Below are 24911 nucleotides of genomic sequence, written 5' to 3' on the forward strand. Positions count from 1 at the left end.
GTTGATATTGTTCGAAAACAAAACAAAAATCTGTAACAATATTACATTTTTAGATATAAATCAGATAAACATATTAAGATGAATATATATATATATATATATATATATATATATAGAGAGAGAGAGAGAGAGAGAGAGAGAGAGAGAGAGAGAGAGAGAGAGAGAGAGAGAGAGACAGAGAGAGAGAGAGACAGAGAGACAGAGAGACAGAGAGAGAGAGAGAGAGAGAGAGAGAGAGAGAGAGAGAGAGAGAGAAGAGAAAGAGAGACAGAGAGAGAGAGAGAGAGAGAGAGAGAGAGAGAGAGAGAGAGAGAGAGAGAGACAGACAGACAGACAGACAGACAGACAGACAGACAGAGAATAATGATTATGAAAAAGGTTAAATGTTGGAAAGTATGACGAACCTCCACAATCCCCTTCCCCACCCCCAATCTCTTACCAATTGTCTGTTTCTATAGTTCGTATGATATATTTGTGATAATTACAGTTAGTACTAAAGTTTTAACTATAAATAGATATTACCTTTGTTTATAAACAACACAGAACAATAAAAACATAAGTCAACATGTTCAGGTCAGCATCATGTGCTTCATCAACGCCACCCACCATGGAACTCAGACAGAAAGAACAACTAAAAAATACTGACATTTCAATAGAATCTCAATTTGAACCCACATTCGATGAAACTAGGGCAACATACAAACAAACAAAAAAGACCTACACGGCGACTCAGTGTGCATCTGTTTTTAAGCGACGGAATGATAAAGTGTTCATCTGACTTTGTGTCAGTACGAACTCACTCATGATCAGGTATACTTCATCAAAACATCTTTTCCTTTAGGGAACAAAATCTATTTCATTCTTTTTTTTAAACTTTATTTACTTACAATTCACCGCAGCGCTCATCTGTTTTTCAAGTCACGGAATAAACAGAAACTCGACAGATCAAGTTTTTGAATTAATATGCGTTGCAACCGAAAAGTCGAATGGATAAAAAATTGCATCCTACAAAAATTCTCCAGACATAATCATGGTTCATCTTGATGAGGTGGTGCGTCGGATATCAAAAATAGGTCACTCTGACCTTCATTTTGACCTTTAATCTACATGAAAGAAAGGACCTGCTCACGTTTTGTTTACTCGTGTGTTATCTTAGCCCTATAAATATTTCACTCACATTCACTGCTGTGTTTAGTACTGCGCATGACCTTTTGTCGTATTTAGCGCTCGGGTATGCAGTGTATATCACAATTGTCATCACTGGTAACGAAGCCGGCCTACAGCTTGCTGTGTTAACATGCATTAAAACCTCGGGTATGTACAGCTAGCGATATGTAGCTGTAGGATCGTAGTCAGTGTTTTATTTCTGAGATTAACCAGAAAATTTCTGAAACTGCAGCACTTAACCTCTCCCTGACCAGTGTAGGCAATTACCGTTCATAATAAAAACTAGACATATAAATCGTGGGATATGTATCTGCACTCATTGACCTGCCGATGCCTCGGCGATTTTGTGAAAATAGTGACCTGTGATAGAATATGATAAGTTATCAAAACCTAGTTTGAGATACAATGACATGACTATTCAAGTCATTTTCCGATGAAGATTCGGATACTGGCGGAATGTATAGCTCAAACACAAACTGATATTGAAATGTAAAACTTCAAATACGACACTAACGAGGCCAACAAGAACGATGGATTGACCAGCGAAAGTAAACCTACATGTACACGTTTAAGATGCAGTTTTTGATAAAAAAAATATATATGACGAAGTTTTACAGCCGTCAAAGAGATCTCATTTATAAATATTCTGTTTCTTTGTGCGATATGAAGCTGGATGTGTTTGGTGCTCGTTTATTTGCCTGTTTGGTACGGTTGTTATATACATTGTTCTCATTTGAGAACGAACGTGACATTACCTACTTGGATTGACCAAGGCTTACATGGCGGGTGTCGTCGATGAAGCAGAAGACGCTTACTCTTCCGGAACGCCTGGCCTTATTCTTCTTGTAATTTTCTAGGATTGTCTGTTGTATATTTTATGTTTTATTATTCTTTTTGTTATTCTTTTATTGAATCAGTAGGATGTGGTTAAGGATTATGCGGTAATGTTTGTATTTTTATGTTGTTTTATGTACACATTTTGTCATAACCGTGTAAATAACAAATTTTCAAGAAATGAGCTTGATCAAGAATCTGCTGCTTCAGATTTTTCCAGTGTTCGTTAGATATCGTCTACCATTGAAATTCCACTTCAATCATTTGGTATTTTTCGTTCTATAATTGGATAATTTATCTGTAACCCTGGCAAAAAGTTGTAAAAAATGGAAAATAAAGCCCTGGTTGACCTACAGTCCACCAAAAGTGACTTCCACATACCCCTTATATCGAAGATTGTAGAAAAGACGAACAAGTGAATAGCACATTTTGACACAGAATAATGAATTAAACAACATATTTGACAACTTCTGCGATAAGTTCGTATCTAAAGTATTGGCTTCGTTTGGAAGTATTTTAATAATCGTTAACACAGATTAACATGTTCGTTTGAAAACAGGAAACCAAAATGACTTCTTACCGTAATCATTTCCAATCTCAAAATGTGTACTGGGAAATCTAGAAATCACTCAAACTTTCAGAGAGTCTTGGGAAAACAGATTAAGCGGTATGGATGTAGCGGCGTCCGCGGCGCTCTAAGACATCCACAGCACGTGCAGGTTTTGTTTATAAAGTTGTGTCAATATTGGTGTACCAATCCTTTCCTTAAGATGACAATACTTTATCAGTGAGTAATCTGACCACTTTTCCATAAGAAACCCCTTAAGGAACACCGTAGTTAAGCTAACAAATCATGTAGAGTTCAACATTTATAACTAAGTAATCTTCTTCAAGGAAAACATAAACACAGACGAGAAAACTTGAATGGACAGTAGTGTTTGATTTAAGATGTAGTCGAGAGTTATTTTACTTACATGCAGCTGACCAACGGTCAGGCTGAAGTATTGACAGGTTAATGTATTTCGTTCATCAAATTACGTGTTATGTTAAACATAATTCAATCTGCACGTGAGTCATATATTGAAATTTTTTTTTAATTTTGAAACTTAATGAAAACATTATTACCAAGTAAATGGTTTCTTGAATAAAGTTCACAACAAGATATTATATCTTACTGAGAGGCGTCTACCGATAATCAAAGTTAACCAGTCTTTCTAATGTAATTGACAGCTGTTGAAAGATTTTTAGCAGAGGGTCGAAAACTTCAACCGTTCGACCATCATCTGTTATACTTATAAATATGTATTTATACCGTAGTCTACGCACACTGTAGGTAGCTTTTAAGAATTGCATATTTGCTTGAACATCAATCTAACATGATCAATGGACTAACCCTGAACTTTGTACTGTGACTTATAATTCGAAATAAGAAAATGCAGCAAGGTAAGTATATCTAACATGTATGATGTTCTTTTTCATAAATATATATATATATATCCTGCAACTGGCGCTGCTATTATCGGAATACACCTGCTAGATATTTTTTTGTATTCAGCAAAGACGGGAAAAAAACTGTATCTTAGCACGTGCATTAATTCGTTAGAATTAGTTTTTTAATTTACTTAAAAATTACGCTTAACAATGTAAATAACTGTTGAGCTAACTGTAATGACCAAGTTATTTACGAAAATTCATAAAATCTCTGTTATATCCGTTGAAGTTTGGAACTACATTTCTGCGCGGAACAATAATTTATATAATATTAATTCCGGAAGTAGACTCCGTTCTGTTGCTGTGTTCCAGATATTCTCTCACTCTTATCTTATCATTTTCCGGATACAAGTCAATGCCTTGAATCCTATAATGACTGTTCCTTATGTTAGCACTGTCTTTGTCTTGGTATTTACTTTGAGGACGTGACATTATCTCGACTTATATTGAGTATCGTTGACTAATCAGAATACCGTTATTATTCGGAAGATGTCAATATTGGTTTACCAACCTTATCCTTAAGATGACAATACTTTATCAGTAAGTGATCTGACCACTTGTCCATAAGAAGCCCTTTTAGGAACACCGTAGTTAATCAAACGGTACCGTCGTTGTTTACCTTGTCGTCACTCTGACACCTATGTACTAGGGATGAGTAAGATTTACAAGGCTGATACTGAGAATAGAACCAAGTCTTCTGAACATAACTATTATAAGTTTCTGCTTCATCGAAGATAGATGCTAACCGATACAAATATTAAATTTAAAGTAAGTGAAGCTGAAACGTACTATGAAACGCACAAATATTTTTCCCGGTAGGAGATGACATTGTTATTTATGCCCCTGAATAAATAATCGCCTTCATTGTACTTAAAACTTAATCTTTATAAATATAATCATGGTCTTTACCGCAAGAACGATAAAAGCTCGATATGTAGCTCTCTGCATGACCTTAATCACTTTACATACTGGACCTCTGTGGACGTCGTTGGTGCTTGGGACTGGTCAGAGCAAAGTTAATCAACTCACGAGATTAACGGGCCACCAAATGAGACCGGAAGGTGGCTATCTTAACTCGGGCGCGTTCGTTAGCGGAAGCCATGCGTTGAAATACTGGTCACTTAATATTCCTGTCTAAATCTTTGGCTTAACTAAGGTCTTCTGTCACTCAAGGTCACGAGAGACATGCCCCTCTGTGTGTTCTCAATCCCTGTTATTTATCCTTATTTATTCTTCAATGAAGATCTTCAATCGCGACACCACCATATTTTCTGGTATAAATTATCTACTGAATCAAAACTTTTGCGACCTTGACCTACAAATCTCCATTCACATCTATTTATACAAAATAACTAATTGAAAGTCTTCGATCCCGAGGTCACCAATATTTCTAAAAGTAAGTTACCACCCACTACTTGTCCAAGCTCCACATCTCATACAAATCAGTGACAGCCGTTTTTTACCACATGTCGATTTTGTTTATCATGTTTTCTTTGCATTTTATTGTTACTCCAAAACAATGTTCGTTCGTGAGCCTGGTGGTTCCGTTACTGTTTACATTGTGCTCATTTGTGACTAAGGCTAACATAGAGGATGTCGTCAAGGATACAGAAAACGCAAATCTTTCCGGAACACCTAGTCTTATTTTTATCGAACAATTTTAACACTCTCCGTGTAAATAATACTTTATTATTATATATTTCCCCCTCGTTGTATTGAATTATGTTGTAATGATATGGACGATGAAGTTGCTTCATCAGTGGAAAATGGTGCTACAAAATAGATGTGTCGGTTTTATTGTGTTCTCCACATTTTTATTTTTATTTATTTTTCTTTTTTTTTATTTTAACAAAACTTTGTCAAAACTTTTATCATTTATGTGATTACTAGTGTCCCTAATTTGTTTTAATTGAATTTGAGGTTTTATGAAACTGACTGACAAATTCGTAACTCCAGGGTTTAGAAAATGTAAGTTGATGAAAATAATGGGGAAGATTTATTGACGCCAAAGTGATCTCATGGAGAAATATTCTATTTCTTTTTGCGGCATGAAGTTGGACGTATTTGATGTTTGTTAGTTTTGCCTGTTGGTTCCCTGGTTGTATACCTTGTTCTCATTTGAGAACCTGACATTACTAACTTGACCAAGGTTTACATGGCAGTTGTCATCGGCTAAGCCGAAAACGATTAATCTTCCGGAACGCCTGGTCGTAATATCTTGGTAATTTTTTCTCTGTGTAAATCTTTCTTTTGTTGATATTTTGCCTATTTTATGGACTTTGGTTTTAATTAGGATTATATTGCCATGTTGGTATTTTCTCAATGTCTCGTGAAATCCTTCATGTGCTATTCGCCATGAATCTGTCAGACGTACCGTTTTAAATTTTCATTTGCTCACATTTTGCACCTGTTTCCTCGATCCAAAGCTGTACGTTTTCGTTTACCTGAATGTTTTAATCCTTTGTTTTCCCTGTATATTTCGCTCTACAAAACTGTAGAATCCATCCACGACAATGTCCCCAGTGGACCGGGTAATTCGGTCACGTAATCACAAGCAAGATTTTGTTGCCTGAACAAATCATTCTAGCTACTAATTTCCTAGATATTCCCAGTCGAATCAAGGTTTCTTGGTGCGGCAGCATGATAGCAGAGTCGACAATATTCAATACAGGGATTGCATCCATGACGTCTTCCGGGCGTACGTGGTGGGATATAAGTAAGAGGACTTGTATAAGGGCGTACGTGTGGAAGACATATTAGAGGGCTTGTTTTACGCTATATAAGGGCGTATGTTTGGAAGACATATAAGAGGGCGTGTATAAGGACGTGCGTGGTGGGAAATACATATGAGCTGTACACGGGCGTACGTGTGGGAAATATATAAGAGGACGTGTCGTGTCTTATGCTGTATATGGGCGTATGTTTGGAAGACACATAAGAGAGCGGGTCGTACGCTATATAAGGGCGTACGTGGTTGGAGATATAAGAGGGCGTTTCGTGTCTTATGCTGTACATGACGTACGTGTGGGAGATATATACGAGGGCGTGTTTTGCGCTATTTAAGGGCATACGTAATGGGAGACATATAAGAGGGCGTGTATAAGAGCGTACTGGATGGGAGATATATAAGAGGGCGTGTCTTGCGCTATATAAGGGCATACGTGATGGGAGACATATTAGAGGGCGTGTATAAAGGCGTACGAGGTGGGAGATATATATAATAGGGCGTGTCCTACGCTATATAAGGGCATACCTGGTGGAAGATATATAGGAGGGCGTGTATAAGGGCATACGTGATGGGAGACATATAAGAGGGCGGGTCTTTCGCTATATTAGGGCGTACATGGTAGGAAATATATAATAGGGCGTGTCTTACGATGTACATATAAAGTTTTAACACATCTACATTCATATAACCTTTTCCTAACCATTCAGGATTTAGCTCGTGAAAAATTACTTTATATTGATAGGCTTTATTCATTTGTTTGTCTTATGTACTTTCTTTTTGTATATGATTTTAAAGCCCAAAGGGAAGTGTTGGCAGGAAAATCTCGTATGATCCTCAAGTGTCAGGTGTTGTGCTGACTTGTTCAGGTGGTATATATTATATGCATACATGTGTACGGAAAGAGCACAGTAGAAAATGTCATATAATAGAAGCTCATTTGAGAACGTGACCTTACTTACCTGGATGGCTGGTGTCAGCGATGAAGCAGAAGACGTTTACTCTTCCTGAACACCTGGTCTTATTCTCCTCGTTTTGTTTGAATTTGGGTTTGGATGATTTTGTTGAAATGTAGGTGTTTGGTTGTTGATTTTCGGTATCATCAGTGTTTACATGAAGACCTACAAAAACTGATGACTTGAAAATGAAGATGATGGAGAATATTAGTCCGCTCCATGATTTTTGCGCGTAAACGAAATCTGTGCACCGACTTGTTTAAGTGTGAAAAATGTAAAATGCATTTGTAGGAGTTGTAAACCTGGATTGTAAGTAACTGTAGAATGTCAAGACGTTTTTAATTTTAACATCTGACATCTTCTCTTTTATCTTCTCTTAAGGATCAGAAGGAGGAATAATATGGCATGGAACAATTCATTGTACGTGGGCATGTAATATGTAACATGACTTTGCGGTACCCTTAGTTAGGATGATAGATAGTTCAATAAAGAAACTTTCTAAAAGGCGATAATTTATCTAAGTAACCTTCAATTTGAGGGTTATTTATTCTCAGTGCTCAGATGCTGTTTCACTGTATCTGTGTGGCTCATAATTCACTGTGGATAATGCTCAGTGTATCCTCAGTTTAGTCTATATTTCAATGTAAAAAAAAGAAAAAGAAATTCGCGAAAATTTTTACCTGTGAAAATTACCGACTATAAGGTGCCCCTCTCTGGGAGGTACTCTTATTTTCAATACTGCCCTCTGTTCTGGGTTTAAAAAATTAAGGTGCCTCTCTCTGGGAGGTACTCTTATTTTCGATACTGCCCTCTGTTCTGGGTTTAAAAAATTAAGGTGCCTCTCTCTGGGAGGTACTCTTATTTTCGATACTGCCCTCTGTTCTGGGTTTAAAATTTTAAGGTGCCTCCTACTGGGTGGTACTCTTATTTTCGATACTGCCCTCTGTTCTGGGTTTAAGAAATTAAGGTGCCTATCTCTGGGAGGTACTCTTATTTTCAATACTGCCCTCTGTTCTGGGTTTAAAAAATTAAGGTGCCTCTCTCTGGGAGGTACTCTTATTTTCGATACTGCCCTCTGTTCTGGGTTTAAAAAATTAAGGTGCCTCTCTCTGGGAGGTACTCTTATTTTCAATACTGCCCTCTGTTCTGGGTTTAAAAAATTAAGGTGCCTCTCTCTGGGAGGTACTCTGGGGTCAAACACCCTCTGTTCTGGGTTTAAAAAATTAAGGTGCCTCTCTCTGGGAGGATATATTGGCTTTTTCACTGAAAACATACTGCCATCTGTTCTGGGTTATATATATATTAAGGTGCCTCTCTCTGGAGGTACTCTTATTTTCAATACTGCCCTCTGTTCTGTGTTTAAAAAATCGCCGTATCCCACGTGCCCTGGGGTCAACACACCTTAAACATTCGGATTTGTAATTAACATTCTTTATGAGTAGATATATTGGCTTTTTCACTGAAAACATGTGTCAGTATATCTGTGAATGTTAACATATAGTTATATATATATTGAACATCATCTGGACCAGAGGAAGAAACTTATTTAATTAGAGATAGGTCAGAAATCGACATCCGCGTGCTCATTTCAGGGATGTAACTAGTATTGATTGTTTATGTAGAAGTACACAACATATGTACATAATTGTGGTTTGGTTTTGGAGAGGTAGTTACATATTTCTGACGTTGAGTATACTTATTTTTATTGAAAACGTGGGTGTCATCATCTATTTATTCTCCAATATACTGTCTTCTCTTTCTTCTCCACCTCTAACTATGCCTCCTTTTTTGTATGACTACATGCCTCTCTTAGCTCTATACAGCTGCACCTCCATTTTTTGTTTTGACAAAGCCTCGTGAAGCCTTCATCTGTTGTTTACTCTTTCGCCATTGTTTAGTTGTTATTTATTGATCTATTTTTGTTTTCTCGTTCTTATTTTGTTGTCTCCCTGTTCTACTTCTTTGCTTTGTGGTCTGTTTGTTCCCTGTTGAAGTGTTGTTTCTTGCTTCCCTACTGTTTTCCCCCTGTTTTGATGTCCATTCATTCCCCTGTTTTGATGTCCATTCATTCCCCTGTTTTGATGTCTCCTCGTTCCCTTATTTTGTTGCCTCGTCGTTCCCTTGTTTTGATGTCTATTCGTTCCCTTGTTTTGTTTTCTCCTTGTTCCCCTGTTTGTTGTCTCCTCGTTCCCTTGTTTTATTGTCTCCTCGTTCCCTTGTTTTGTTGTCTCCTCGTTCCCCTGTTTTGCTGTGTCCTCGTTCCCTTGTTTTGTTGTCTCCTCGTTCCCTTGTTTTGATGTCTCCTCGTTCCCTTGTTTTGTTGTCTCCTCGTTCCTCTTTGTTTTGTTGTCTCCTCGTTCCCCTGTTTTGTTGTCTCCTCGTTCCCTTGTTTTGTTGTCTCCTCGTTCCCCTGTTTTGTTGTCTCCTCGTTCCCTTGTTTTGTTGTCTCCTCGTTCCCTTGTTTTGATGTCTCCTCGTTCCCTTGTTTTGTTGTCTCCTCGTTTCTCTTTGTTTTGTTGTCTCCTCGTTCCCTTGTTTTGTTGTCTCCTCGTTCCCTTGTTTTGTTGTCTCCTCGTTCCTCTTTGTTTTGTTGTCTCCTCGTTCCCCTGTTTTGTTGTCTCCTCGTTCCCTTGCTTTGTTGTCTCCTTGTTCCCCTGTTTTGGTGTCTCGTCGTTCCCTTGTTTTGTTGTCTCCTCGTTCCCATGTTATGTTGTCTCCTCGTTCCCCCTTTTTTGTTGTCTCCTCGTTCCCCTGTTTTGTTGTCTCCTCGTTCCCCTGTTTTATTGTCTCCTCGTTCCCTTGCTTTGTTGTCTCCTCGTTCCCCTGTTTTGGTGTCTCGTCGTTCCCTTGTTTTGTTGTCTCCTCGTTCCCATGTTATGTTGTCTCCTCGTTCCCCCTTTTTTGTTGTCTCCTCGTTCCCCTGTTTTGTTGTCTCGTCGTTCCCTTGTTTTGTTGTCTCCTCGTTTCCCTGTTTTGTTGTCTCCTCGTTCCCCTGTTTTGTTGTCTCCTCGTTCCCTTGTTTTGTTGCCTCCTCGCTCCCCTGTTTTGTTGTCTTGTATTTATTTCCTATAATTTCCTATGCTATATCCTCTGGTATCTTATTTACCAATTTACTTGTAAAATCCAAACAGCTTGAATATTTAAGATTGGTCTGTTTCATCGTATCAAAATTTGCATTTACATACTCAATACCTTAAGTGTAACACTTTATTGATCTTACCCCATATAAGGGAACCCTCGAAGATTTATTTTAACACTCGTGAAATTATTCATCATACTTTATGGGATCTCCTTTTCATTATCGCTCGCTAAGTGATAATTGGGCTCCCTGAGAATACGCAACGTGTTAACAAATAAACTGTTGCCATAATCATATTGCCAGTCAATGATATAAGGTAATCGGATTACAGGTTATCAGTATTTACATGCTTCTAAGGGTCATTATGTCAGAAGGCGAAGATTTTTACGATTTTACAACAAAGTTGAAGCAAAAGTTTACAAAGACGCGCAAGTGGAGGGCATATTTCAATGTAGGGATTGAAAGAAAAATCAAATGTAGAAAACGCCATTCCATATACAGATTTTATCGGCCTTCCGCATGATGTTCATTAAAGTAGTAACCCGCCGCTAGAAGGAGTCCTCGTCTCCAAATTACTCTTGCTGTTCGTAGGGCGATACACCGAACACATAATAGATGAATATGTTTATATAATCTTTATTTTAAGAATAAACACTTTTTCACCATCAAGAAAAAAATAGTGATACCGTGCACTTTTAGATATTGAAATAAAACTTACATTATCCTAAAATACCACGTCTGGTTCTCCTTCTTCATAAAGAAGGGGAGATAAATTTCATCGGGAAAATGTGCTTAAGTGGAAGAAACCTTACTTATCTTGTTCAGAATTCGTTCACGATGAGGCTGAGGATCGGGGACTTCAGCACGGCCAATCACTGTACATACCAGCCGTATACAAATATACAATACATCAGTCCAGGTTTTAATTAAAGGCTTAAAGCCGGGTTACATTAACTGTATCACGTGATATCGTAGTTCTAATTAAATGAGGATTTCTCTTTAGAAATGTTTGACATTGTGGCTTGTTATCTGTGTAATATCAGATTAAGGCTAAATGAAAACAATATGGAAGTGGGCATGTCGGGATGGTTGTGGAATTTACTTTTTATACATGTCCAATACCACGCAGATAACATCGGAATCCCAAATAAATGAAGACATGGTTCTTTAATAGTGGTAACATGTAAAATTTATACATAATTTTCTCTATAATTTGATTTACTTACTCACAATATGGTAAGACTGATATTAGATACGAAGTGGGCTATTTTCATTAAACATTTATTACCAGGTCTGGTAGGCATTTATCCATTATATCAATTGTATTTCAATTTGTTGAAATCAAACACATCTTCCTTTCATCAGTGCTTAATTGTGTAATATGTGTATTTTAGTATACTTAAATTTAAATTAATTCATTGCAAAAGCAAAATATAAATTGATATGACAAAGTTACTTACTTTCCGTAACCAATAAATACCTCCGGAATTGATTTATCACGATAAATTAGTTTATATATTATATATATATATATATATATATATATATATGAAAGAATTTCGAGATCAGAATGAGGTTACAGCAAAATAAGAAAGGCGTGGGTTAGGGACAGCAACGGGTACTTAACATATGTGTGCGAATAATTTTATTGAAGATCATATGTTTGATTTTCCTAATCTTGTCGTCATAAGTATTGAACTATTATATACATACAAATAACCTTTTAGTAACTTACTTCAGGTCTACGTGTATTGTGTTATTTGTTACCTTAAATGACACCGCGCATGCGTGAACGGAAGTCATTTTTGTTCGCAGTAGCGAGATTTTCAATAGTTCTGAACTTTTGAATATGAAAAGTGAATTGTTTAGGAAACAAATGACAGGGATTTCAGATTTGGAGATCATGTATCGGTTTCTTTCAATGAACATTAGTGTATATTTATAATTTAGATGTGTACGACATCCCACGTTGGTCGCCTATGATAGTTGATAAAGTAAAGAATTCAAGTGTCTTGACCACTTTCGTACGAAAGACGATTTAGGAAGATTAATTAGTTAATCTGTGTATACCACACGACAAAGGAATTCTTCAAACTGAAATTCATTAAAAGTCGGACAAAATATGAACAAAAGAAAGATTTGCACGGAGACTCCTGAAAAAGTACAGGGAGAAAAAGACCATGTTCTCCGGAAGAGTAAGAGTATTCTGTTTCATCGACGACACCCGCCACTTCATCACTTTACACGAGGTGTCTGTACAACTGTGAATTATAAACGATCTCGTTTAATTGAGATTCATGAATTCATACTATCTTATGACGTAACCAATAACTGAATGATTCATAATATCGCTTTGACCAAATTCATTTCTATTTTCGAAATATTCGTCATACATGTATCACTCAACTCTGTTGTTTCGGAACTCCTCGGTTCGTATTCTATACTGTTACACACTCACAGATGTTTACTGTTCTGAAGTAATAGTACACATTTACGAAGCTCTAAATGATTCTAATTGTAGACTAATTATAGAAATTCCATTGAAGACTCTAAGAACCATTGAGGGGACACTTGCTATGTCTTACTTGAAAGAGAAACAGTGATAAAACTATATCTTGTTTCGTTATTTATGTGTTCAGGGACTAGCACGGGGGCAATAACCAACTGACAATGCCTGACACACAGGCCAAATCATCCATCGTGTATTCCCACAATAAAACAATACAGCTCCTGAATATTTCAAATGCTTTGGATAATTAGTAAAGAAGCCGATATGTACAGTTGTGTTATACATTAACAGTTTTAATGCACGCGAGGGACCACCATTGTTGTTTACAACCTGAGACACGTTAGAAGATCTTTCCGAGTCAGTGTTTACCGAACGGCATACATTCAAACTATTGTCGCTTATTTTACCGTATAATATGTCGTTTTAGTGGTGGACTGATTTTCGCGAAAACGAACTTTGAAAAATTGTGTAAACTGATGTTAAAAATGCCAACATTGGATTGAATATTATTTAAGCCTTGAAAGCATAGAATACGGGGAGTTTTAAAAATTATGAAAATCTTAATTGTAAAAAGTATGGGAAAATGATGACCGTACAACGCAATTTCCACGCAGTATACCGGATGTGGTCCTGAAAAATCCGTAGTCTTGACACCGGAAGTAGTAGCAGTACCATGATTTAGCCGAACTCTTGTCAGGGGTAAGCTCTTCGTTAGTTCGGTTAATATAGAAAAGCTCTGATAATAGACGCCATTTATAAATTGTTTGAAGACCTTATTGCGATAACTGTGATTCATATTCATTTAAACCTCGAGTACAGAACAGAGATAATCACAAAAGAATGTTAATATTTATTTATTTTATTAATCTATTTATTTATTTATTTATTTACTTATTTATTTGTACAATTTTTAGAATCGTCAATTGAATAACAGTTACCGTTCATGTTAAAACAAAACATTTCTATTAAAAAAACACGTGTTATCGTGAATATTGGAGAGAAACTGAAAATATTAGACAAGTAAGTAGCATGTCCGCTTAGTTAGCGAGAGGTCAACCAAAGGTTATCAAAGCTATTACACCGCCATACGAAATGAATTAAAGTACATAAAAAATCCTCGCCTCGAAAAAAATTATTAACGATGTGTCGAGATAAGAAAGTCTATACAGGCGATGACAGTAATTTTCCCGATATCGCGGATTGAAAGAATCTTGATGAATTTACTCGTTATCAGTTTATCAAAACTGCTTTTTTAAAAACAAGTAACGATTTTGTAACGGGAGATGCCATTATTAGGAAGAGAAGATAACGGTGTATATTTTTATTTACGTGTTAACGAGAACTCGAACACTGATCGCTGGTGTGATAGTCGGCACTCCGTTCTGTGTGTAATTTACACAAGTGTTATATTTCAATATAAAGCGGTCTTGATGTCCAGACAATCAGATCACTTGAAAGGAAATTATCGCTTCAGACGTGTCCATGATAGCATTTTAACAACTTTTTGGAAAGATTCGATAAAATAATCAGAAACAGGAGTTCGAAATGGTTGCTGAAAATAAAAATTGGATTTTGAAATTGTTTGATGTGAAGGGTTGATATATAACAAAAAATCTAAACGAAGACTTTGAAAATATTTCAAAACCCAAATCACATTGCTCTGTGTGAAAGATTTTTTTTTATCGAATAATTTTATTTCGGAAAAATAAGCCGAAATAGTTCAATTTATTCCTCTATACGACCGATTTATTCCGGAACGGAAAGCATGTTTATTACTACAGAATCAATCATGTGACGTCATTAATGCATCACTTATTTATGACGTCACGGTGATTATGACAATATATATAAGTTATTGAATTATGACGTTATTGCTTCTCGTCATTTGGATTTTTTTTAATAATTATAATTTTGTTTGTTTTTCGACCGAGTACGAATTTCCTAAGTTGCTTCCTAGTTTATTTTACTCTATATCTTTTTAGCATCACTGGCGAGTCCTAGAAGGACGAAACAGCTGAATGATGCAGTGTCACTCTTTATATGACTCTGCTATATCGTCTTTTAAATTTGTGATGTTGATCACTATTGGTTTATGTGTCTTTTGTACAATCGTAAAAGTCATGCAATGTTTTATCTGTTAGAACACAAGCAATACGAAAACTGAGCATCCTTAATCAGAAGTGCTCTTTACTCGTATCCTTCTGGAAACTGATCCCGACGGATGTTCCCTTTCTAGACAATAAATATAAATAACAAATTAACATATATTTATCTGCCTCCCACTCTCTCACCTCAGAGAATTTGAAAATACCTTATATACTGGTCTCTTAATCCGCCCCAGCCTCGCGTCTTAACAATCTGTGACAGTTTTGCCGTTGATGAAGATCCAGTTGAAGGTTAAAGAGACACTATGTGAAGTCCATAAATACTTCAGACTTCATCAATGTTGTAAGCGACTCCCCCGATGATCGTATAATACGTCTGAAAACGGGGGGAAATTAACCTCTCTTTCATTTTCGCCTAAAAAGTGCAACGCCCGTTAAGCACAAAACGTTTATCCTTCCGAAACACATGGTCTTATCTTCCGTATATTTTTTAGGGATCTCTGTCTAAATCGCTCGTTTTTACTGATTTTCGTTCACTTTAAGTTTGAATTCGGGTTTTGTCGCCAATTCGCTCTATTCCTTGATGACCTTGTCTCCACAGTATTAGTCATCATCTCTTTCCTAAAATCATCAGGGCTCGATCAATTTTTTTTGCACCAAGACATTTCGTTGATAAAGATTTAGAAAACTAGGTACATGCGAACTAGGTTAAACTGGAAATAGAACTGAAATCAATTAGCCAAAGAAGACCTAGATGGGTCAGTCTATTGTCTTTTTATTAACCTCGTCGGCACAGACATAGGGGCACAAACACTGGCTGTAAGTAATAGCCTCACTTGTAAGTAGTCAGTGTATCCTATAGGTACATGAACTCCGTATTACCGCTAGTCGCTACATGTTGACAGGTTTTCCATTGTTCCGGATGGCCTTTCGACATCCGGATTTTGTCGGAGAGAACTGCATTGACCTCAGGATATATATAGGTATCACCAAAGGACAAACAATTCGCCTTAATTCAGTCAACAAATTCGATTTATCATTAAAGTTTTTGTAAACATCGTATACTATTATTTTTGCAGGGATGGTATTTTCGCTTTTTGTGACCGAAAAATATTAATCTGTGAAATTATACCATCCAAATTACGAAATTTTCATTCGTTAAAATATAATTCAACCATTTTTTTTTTTTTTCATGTTTTCTTAATTAAAAAATCGCAAAAAAATCTCGACCCATGAAAATTTCCAGCTACAATGTTTATGTACAATACTTTAATTACACTTAATATAGTGTTAAACATATTTTGCAAATTAGCGCAATGCGCATCCGCAATAATTACGATGTGATCAGTATGTTTAAAAGAGGTACATTCAGAGAAGCCAGCTCTGAAATCAGGGCAACGTTAATCTATATGTATGTTTATGAGTCATTGCTTTGTCAATCACGGTCGGTCCATGTAAGTAATGTCACATTCTCAAAATTAGAACAAGGTAAGAAACAACGGAACTACAGGCAAATTAAATTTTACATTAAGTTACACTGATTATCGATATTTTCGAGAAAAAAACCCCGAGAAACGTTGAATGAGCACGTTTTTCATGTCCAAAGCTGATTATTTGAAGTTCCGATTCCACTTTTAGCAAAAAAAAAAAAAAAGAAACAAGAAAAAAAACCCCAAAAAACCCTTTCCGAAGTTTATGAAGCAGACAGCGATTATTTGTAGTTCTAACTATAATAACTATATATTTTTTTTATTAAAGTAACAACGGTAATACTTTAAACCTATGGTATTAGGCGTCACTTGTCTTTAACTTAAAAGTACATCTCATTTGTTTACATAAGGTTTGTTTATGATATGGTTATCAAAACATGCATGGCAGGCACCTTGTTCGAGAATTTCGAAAATGACTAATTCCTGGCTAACATTAGATAAATTGTTAGCATTTCAAAACTTGTACGAAACTGACGGTAACAAATTAGCTTGGGCATGAAGTGAGATCGGAATAGAATGATGAGGAAGGAATAAGTATGTTATGACTACCAAACAGGTGTTTTTGTTTGTGTACCTGTAATGTTTATTGCAATAAAGGGTTAACCATGTTATGGCTAATGGACTTTGGCAAATATGCAAACAAATCGTCAGTCAAGTTTGAGCAGCAGTTCTGTTTGTGTTTAGACACCAATTATTGTTTCTTTATGTTTTGTGTGTATGAAGCGCAAAACCAATATCTATTCTTTGGTAAAATCAATTAAAATCAATATTACCTATTATTACGTCATATTAACGGATCCGCTTGACTCACCTCAATTTTATAGAATGACGTATCATAGACTGGTCTAATGACCCAGTGGTAACCCGCTCGCCTTTCACACAGGCGGCCGAGGTTCGATTCCAGGACTTGAATAGGTAAGAAGTCACATGCCATACCACGTGAGTTTTCACCCAGGTAACCAGTTTCCTCCCACAATAAGACCCCTTCGCGTTCTTGCATCCAGGCCAACCAGAGTGATTGAAATAAGTTTAATGATTGTTTTGCAATTCTTGTAAAATAAATAAGGTTTATATCATATTCCATATCCAAATGTGCAAAGACTTATTGTCAGAAAATACTTCGCTCTTTCTTGCTTTTTTCAAAATTCCTGATTGGTTTTATCTGTTCTGTTCTGTTTTTTTTTTTTTTTTTTTGAAATCAAATGCGACCTCAATTGGTGGTCACCAGTGCGTTTTAAACGCTGAATTACACCGACTTGGAAGCTCATGGTTACCAAATCAATTACCTCCTTGTTGTTCAGTTCCGTTCTGCTCCAATTATACAATATGTGTAAAAATGAAATTTCTGGTATATCCTGTCACGTGTCAGAACGTGTGTTTTATCATGTACACGTGATACACAGAGAAAGTACAAAAAAAACAATGGCTCTAACGATCTTAATTTATCTATCTCAATTTTGATCGTCCTCAGTTGCTCTCTACATCGCAATACCTTAATCCCTTAAACTACTGAGATACAGGTCGAAACAGCTGTGTTGCAGTTCACGTGTACTACAAAACAGCTATCAAGATATTAATTTTTTTATTTAATCCAAAGGTATATAACCAATTTTTTTTCTAAAGTCGATGTTTTTATGTGTGGATATTTTGAATAAAACGACGTTACAAACAAAAAAAACATGCTACGAATTTACATTGAAGGCGTTGATGCATAAAATCAACTGAACCATGCAGGTAGTTCGTGTATCGATGGAGCGATAGGTCATGTTTATAATAGATTAGGTTTTACATGTTACATACATAAACAGGCCGTTTTATACTATGAGTACTATTGTGTTCAGCACAAGTTACTTTTTGTGGTTTTACCAAAAAGTAAAGTAAAGTGTATCGATCATAGCAATTGTTTTCTCCGTCACGTCATTTTTTGAGAGATATAATTTTCCTGTTATACTGTGAAATCATAAATTTTCATGGGTTTCAAATTTCGGGGTTTTTCAAATAATTACAATTTCGTGGACATTTAATTTTGTTGATAAACAAAACTCAATCAAATGTCCTTAAACTAATTTCATGAATTCTTCGACATATGAATTCGTGTATTAAAGGTATCCGTGAAATCAAGGAAAATACATCCCCCACAAAAATTAATGATATATACAGAATTCTATTTTAAAAAAATCAACAACAACTACCAGCATGTCAGCATAATCATAATCCAAACTCAAATTCAATAAAACCAGGACATCCCTCGAAGTAACAAACAGCTAGTAAAGTAATATCTAATTTCGCTGCTCAGTACAACGAGACAGCGGTTCGGCTGTTTTTTGTAACATATGTGAAATAGCCGAGCATTCCATTTAAGTGTTTAAAATTTTGCGTCACGAACCGAACCAATCCTGTGTCACTGATAGATTTGAGCGACTAGACGCTCAACTCTAGAGTAAATTAGAATGCGTAACAAGTTTCAAGCCGTCTGGTGGTCCCAGTTAAATTTGTTTACTCTAATAAAGATGATTGGCTGTGTCCACATGGGAAATGTACCACCTGGAGAATTGTGCACCCCAACAGCATGTACTATTTGTGTACATTGGGGAAAGCACAAACTGAATTCGATAAGTGAGTGAGTTGTTCAAACCCTCAACGTTATCTCAGATAAATATTTTTGCATCAACCGTTAATTAATTTTCATGGCCTTTGTTACAGGGTGGACACCGCCGACGCAGTAATGCTTTGTGGAAATAAGATATTATCATTATTGAAATAGACCAAAAACCTTGTGAGACTCACTAAAGAACCCAACAGCGTAGCTGCGTATAAGCAATCTTCGATTTCCAAATTAAAGCATTATGTATATTGATGATAACAAGTCTGCTTGAGAAACAAAATCAACATAATTTTTATTTAAACGATATCACTAATTTTTATTTCATTGTCGTATTGGACGCAGCTGTTGCCTTTCCATATGTTGTTCCTAAATATTTCTTTACGTTGCAGTAAGTTCCCTGTTACTTTAGGTCCTGCTGTGGTGTTCCTGAATGTCCCTCCATTTTCCAGTTAGTTCCCTGTTACTTTGGGTCCTGCTGTGGCGTTCCTAAATGTCCCTCCATTTTCCAGCTAGTTTCCTGTTACTTTGGGTCCTGCTGTGGTGTTCCTAAATGTCCCTCCATTTTCCAGTTAGTTCACTGTTACTTTGGGTCCTGCTGTGGTGTTCCTAAATGTCCCTCTATTTCCAGTAAGTTCCCTGTTACTTTGGGTCCTGCTGTGGTGTTCCTAAATGTCCCTCTATTTCAAGTTAATACTCTGTTACTTTGTGTCCTGCTGTGGTGTTCCTGAATGTCCCTCCATTTTCCGGTTAGTTCCCTGTTACTTTGTGTCCTGCTGTGGTGTTCCTGAATGTCCCTCTATTTCAAGTTAGTACTCTGTTACTTTGTGTCCTGCTGTGGTGTTCCTAAATGTCCCTCTATTTCAAGTTAGTACTCTGTTACTTTGTGTCCTGCTGTGGTGTTCCTGAATGTCCCTCCATTTTCCGGTTAGTTCCCTGTTACTTTGGGTCCTGCTGTGGTGTTCCTAAATGTCCCTCCATTTTCCAGTTAGTTCACTGTTACTTTGGGTCCTGCTGTGGTGTTCCTAAATGTCCCTCTATTTCCAGTAAGTTCCCTGTTACTTTGGGTCCTGCTGTGGTGTTCCTAAATGTCCCTCTATTTCAAGTTAGTACTCTGTTACTTTGTGTCCTGCTGTGGTGTTCCTGAATGTCCCTCCATTTTCCGGTTAGTTCCCTGTTACTTTGTGTCCTGCTGTGGTATTCCTGAATGTCCCTCTATTTCAAGTTAGTACTCTGTTACTTTGTGTCCTGCTGTGGTGTTCCTAAATGTCCCTCTATTTCAAGTTAGTACTCTGTTACTTTGTGTCCTGCTGTGGTGTTCCTGAATGTCCCTCCATTTTCCGGTTAGTTCCCTGTTACTTTGGGTCCTGCTGTGGTGTTCCTGAATGTCCCTCCATTTTCCAGTTAGTTCCCTGTTACTTTGTGTCCTGCTGTGGTGATCCTGAATGTCCCTCTATTTTCCAGTTAGTTCCCTGTTACTTTGGGTCCTGCTGTGGTGTTCCTGAATGTCCCTCCATTTTCCAGTTAGTTCACTGTTACTTTGGGTCCTGCTGTGGTGTTCCTAAATGTCCCTCTATTTCCAGTAAGTTCCCTGTTACTTTGGGTCCTGCTGTGGTGTTCCTGAATGTCCCTCTATTTCAAGTTAGTACTCTGTTACTTTGTGTCCTGCTGTGGTGTTCCTGAATGTCCCTCCATTTTCCGGTTAGTTCCCTGTTACTTTGGGTCCTGCTGTTGTGTTCCTGAATGTCCCTCCATTTTCCAGTTAGTTCCCTGTTACTTTGTGTTCTGCTGTGGTGATCCTGAATGTCCCTCTATTTTCCAGTTAGTTCCCTGTTACTTTGTGTCCTGTTGTGGTGATCCTGAATGTCCCTCCATTTTCCAGTTAGTTCACTGTTACTTTGGGTCCTGCTGTGGTGTTCCTGAATGTCCCTCCATTTTCCAGTTAGTTCCCTGTTACTTTGTGTCCTGCTGTGGTGTTCCTAAATGCCCCTCTATTTCAAGTTAGTACTCTGTTACTTTGTGTCCTGCTGTGGTGTTCCTGAATGTCCCTCCATTTTCCGGTTAGTTCCATGTTACTTTGTGTCCTGCTGTGGTGTTCCTGAATGTCCCTCCATTTTCCAGTTAGTTCCCTGTTACTTTGTGTCCTGCTGTTGTGTTCCTGAATGTCCCTCCATTTTCCAGTTAGTTCCATGTTACTTTGTGTCTTGTTGTGGTGATCCTGAATGTCCCTCCATTTTCCAGTTAGTTAACTGTTACTTTGGGTCCTGCTGTGGTGTTCCTGAATGTCCCTCCATTTTCCAGTGAGTTCCCTGTTACTTTGGGTCCTGCTGTCGTGTTACTGAATGTCCCTCCATTTTCCAGTTAGTTCTCTGTTACTTTGGGTCCTGCTGTGGTGTTCCTGAATGTCTCTCTATTTTCCAGTTAGTTCCCTGTTACTTTGTGTCCTGCTGTGGTGTTCCTGAATGTCCCTCTATTTCCCAGTTAGTTCCCTGTTACTGTGTGTCCTGCTGTGGTGTTCCTGAATGTCCCTCCATTTTCCAGTTAGTTCCCTGTTACTTTGTGTCCTGCTGTGGTGTTCCTGAATGTCCCTCCATTTTCCAGTTAGTTCTCTGTTACTTTGGGTCCTGCTGTGTTCCTAAATAACCCTCTTTTGTCAAGTTGTTTTGGTCCTAAATGTTCTTCTATTTCTGAATTGCTCTAATGTTATTTGGGCCCCATTTTTGGTTTTTCAATTTTTTTTCAATTAGTGTTCCCTAATGACCATTTAAGTTCCGGTTGTTTGGTTGTTGACTTAAACTTAAGTATTTCCATACAAGCTCTTTGATGTCTCCTCTCTGTTCTTTCAGTTGCTGTCGTATTATTTTGCCATTTTAAAGGAACTGTTGAAGTTTTTTGTGTTAATTTGATATCACTTTTCCTATAATCGTGTCACATATGTTGAAATTTGTTTTTACATTGGTAAACAAACTCTCTTCAAATAGAGATTTGGTTAGATATTTCTCGTGAAACACTCACATCATTTCATATTCGTTTTCCGTCTGTCTGGGTTACTTTTCAGATTTTTGCACTTGCCAATGGGATCTGTTTCTTTTAACCGAGTCATAATAAAAATAAATGTTTGTTGTTGAAATATTTTAAGCTAATGACCATATTAAACTCATTGAATGATTATTGAACATCTGTTTTTATGTTTACGAATAACCTTTACTTACAATGGCCTTTCTGTACCTTGACACACCTGCTACAACTTTGTGTACTGTACGTTATATTTACGGTCGAGGTATTATGCTAATACCTAATACTACATTGACATTATAAAATATTTCCTAACGTCTATTTCTATAATGATCGTTTTGTTGTATAACAACATCTGTTATAATAACATATGTTTAGTTCATGTTCGACCTCTTATTGCTACAGTAACTGTAATAAACGTCTGAATCCGTCATCAATACGTGTATATTCTTATATTAAAAACCCATTGTACCTTTCTACTTGTGTTAACATATGTGAATAAGGAGGTTTCAGATTTTCCTCCGATCTCGTTCTTTGAGTTTACATGGTACAATGCAATAAAGCATATGTGATTGTTTATCGTCGAATTCATACGTTTGAACAAATGACGCAACTCAGATCTAAAGAAAAGGGAAAAAAAGACCTGACTGATAATGGAACCATAAAACCAACAAATTAGTCGGTAATTTGATTTACTTGAGGTTAAATCAAAATTATCCTCCAATAACCTAATAAAAAGAAGAAGAAAGTTCATCCTGAGATATGAGCAAAAATTTAACGAAGACTTCTGAAAAAAGAATACGGTGAATAAGACCTGTTGCACCGGAAGGCTAAGCGTCTTCTGCTTCCTCGTCCACTCGAACTACATTTTGAGCTTGATAACAGCTCTAAGATACGCATAATTGTGGATATCTATAATCAATGTCTTTTTATTGTTATATGTTTATATATATATTTATTCATTTTAAAACATAAATCATTTTTTTAATTATTATTGAACATTATTAAAAGGTTTTGCACTTTTTAATTATCATTTGATTAGGTTATCAATATGTACACATCAATAAAATCTAGATACCGGTATAAAAATGAATTAGATTGACGAAATGTCATCCATAACGCATATCTTATTTTTGGATATTGTTTCACTATCCAAGCTCATAGTGTTTAGATTCATTATTGACAGGTTTACCAATCTACCGATAAATCATGGATATTTGATCCACGTAATATTGGACATTATTCATGCCAACATGCGCCCCATTTTTCTGTGGCAGGTTATACTTGATAAATGTCTTCTTTAACATAAAACACATTCACTGGTTTGATAAGACCACAATGAAATGGTCGTCTGTGATGGCTGATGAATCGATATGAAAGGTATTATACCATGCTGTGGTCGACAAGATGTTATTAAAGCTTCGTGTGTATGATAATGTCATTCATTGTACTGATACCCCGAGGTTATGGCAGATAATGTCAAGCAAACAAACAGAATTCACATTGTGAACTTCAATTATCATGTTTATTTTACAACAATTATAAAACAAGTTTACCAACTTATATTAATCACTCTTGTCGGCCCAGATGGAAACGCGCGAGAGGTCTTACTGGGGGATTAAACCGGAGTACCCGGGGAAAACCTACCTGGTCGGGCAGGTGACTCCATACCTTTCCACGGCAATTGAACCCCGATTCATATACAGAAAAGAAAACATAAACACTTTTGACAGAAATGTTAAGGCGCTTTCAGATTAAATATTCAGGTGCTTTGTGATTAACTAAACATAATTGTTTCCAAATTAATAATTTTTCTCTATGTATATGTTTAGATATATGAAATATATTTCTCGAAACATATATTTTTTTTATTTTTTCAGTGTTTCCTAAAATTTAACTGCGTTTTTCAAAAAATATTGATAGATACTGCTTAATTGTCGTAATTGCATTATTAATATTGGGTAGAAATGACTGACCAAATGATATAGCTAACCGAATATGGGTTTGAAGTCGTGACATAACTGTATTCTGCTGTGAAAAAAAGATATCTGATAACACAGAATAGAAAAACGTGCAATATGAATTGCGGAGGCAAAATTACAGGTTGGTGTGAGACTGGCAACGAAGATCGCTCCTTAAACAATTGTACGCCACATATTGAACATTTTTTGCCACTAAAGTCCGTGTTTACTATTCACAACAACCATCGCAGCTGAAGGCATTGTCACGGACATGAAGGGTCGTCTCAAATATTGTCACGAATCTGTTTTTCACGTGCTTATTCCCTCTGGGTGGAATCATTCTTAGTCATCACTTTTGCGAATCACGGACAATTTTTTGAATAGAAGCGCCGCGTATATCCTTAGGTTCGAATATATTTAGGGATTTTCTTTGAATTGATATTATTTGTACAATACATATACAGCGTGGTTTGAAAAGAAACAAATATTTTCCCGAGGAAATACATCACCTTTCAAATATAACAATGTAGTCTTTCACTGGAAACAGTTGACGATGTCATCGCCAAATGTTAGATCTTGTTCACTGACCGCAAATCGGACATTTTGTGGAAGTAGAGGCTCATTAGTATAGTTACTCATTAGTTTAACGATGTATTGCATCGCATTTGTTCCTCTTATTTGTCATGAAGGACTCTTCAATGATGTAAAGGGCATGAATCGTAAAACACAGGCTGCAACCAAAGAAAAAATGAATTCGTTCAATACAAAAGTCAAAATATAGATTGGAAGGCGCACTTGGCCTATACTTCAATAGTAATTTTCATATATATTATCATTTCATAAAAAAAAACAAGTACAAGTGTACATTTTGAACCGTGACAGTATTAGAATTTAAAAAAAGCATGGCATGCAGGTTACTTCAAACCTGGGGGACTTTAAGGTCCACCAGCAGTGTCTACCAACAATCGGAAAGATTG

General features: G+C 36.6%; 1 protein-coding gene across 1 annotated transcript; it reads right to left on the bottom strand.

The window, feature by feature from the left end:
• Window positions 1–9370: 9370 nt before the first annotated feature.
• Window positions 9371–17356, bottom strand: LOC132565047 (S-antigen protein-like). Its single transcript, XM_060229652.1, has 2 exons — window positions 17168–17356; window positions 9371–10213 (listed from the first exon to the last, which is right to left on the bottom strand). Exons 1-2 carry the CDS (start codon window positions 17354–17356, stop codon window positions 9371–9373), a joined length of 1032 nt encoding a protein of 343 aa, XP_060085635.1.
• Between the last annotated feature and the right edge of the window lie 7555 nt (window positions 17357–24911).

The sequence above is a fragment of the Ylistrum balloti genome, unplaced genomic scaffold, assembly GCF_031769215.1.
Source record: "Ylistrum balloti isolate Yb309-2 unplaced genomic scaffold, AGI_CSIRO_Ybal_v1 Utg369688, whole genome shotgun sequence".
Lineage (NCBI taxonomy): Eukaryota > Metazoa > Mollusca > Bivalvia > Pectinida > Pectinidae > Ylistrum > Ylistrum balloti.

Bases quoted from the DNA above. Each gene is read 5' to 3' on its own strand.
- LOC132565047 (XM_060229652.1), bottom strand. From the start codon at position 17,356: ATGCAAGAACGCGAAGGGGTCTTATTGTGGGAGGAAACTGGTTACCTG. The intron at 10,214-17,167 runs GTGAGTCAAGCG...ACAACAAAACAG, and splicing joins CGTCATTCTATAAAATTGAG to GGGAGCGAGGAGGCAACAAA.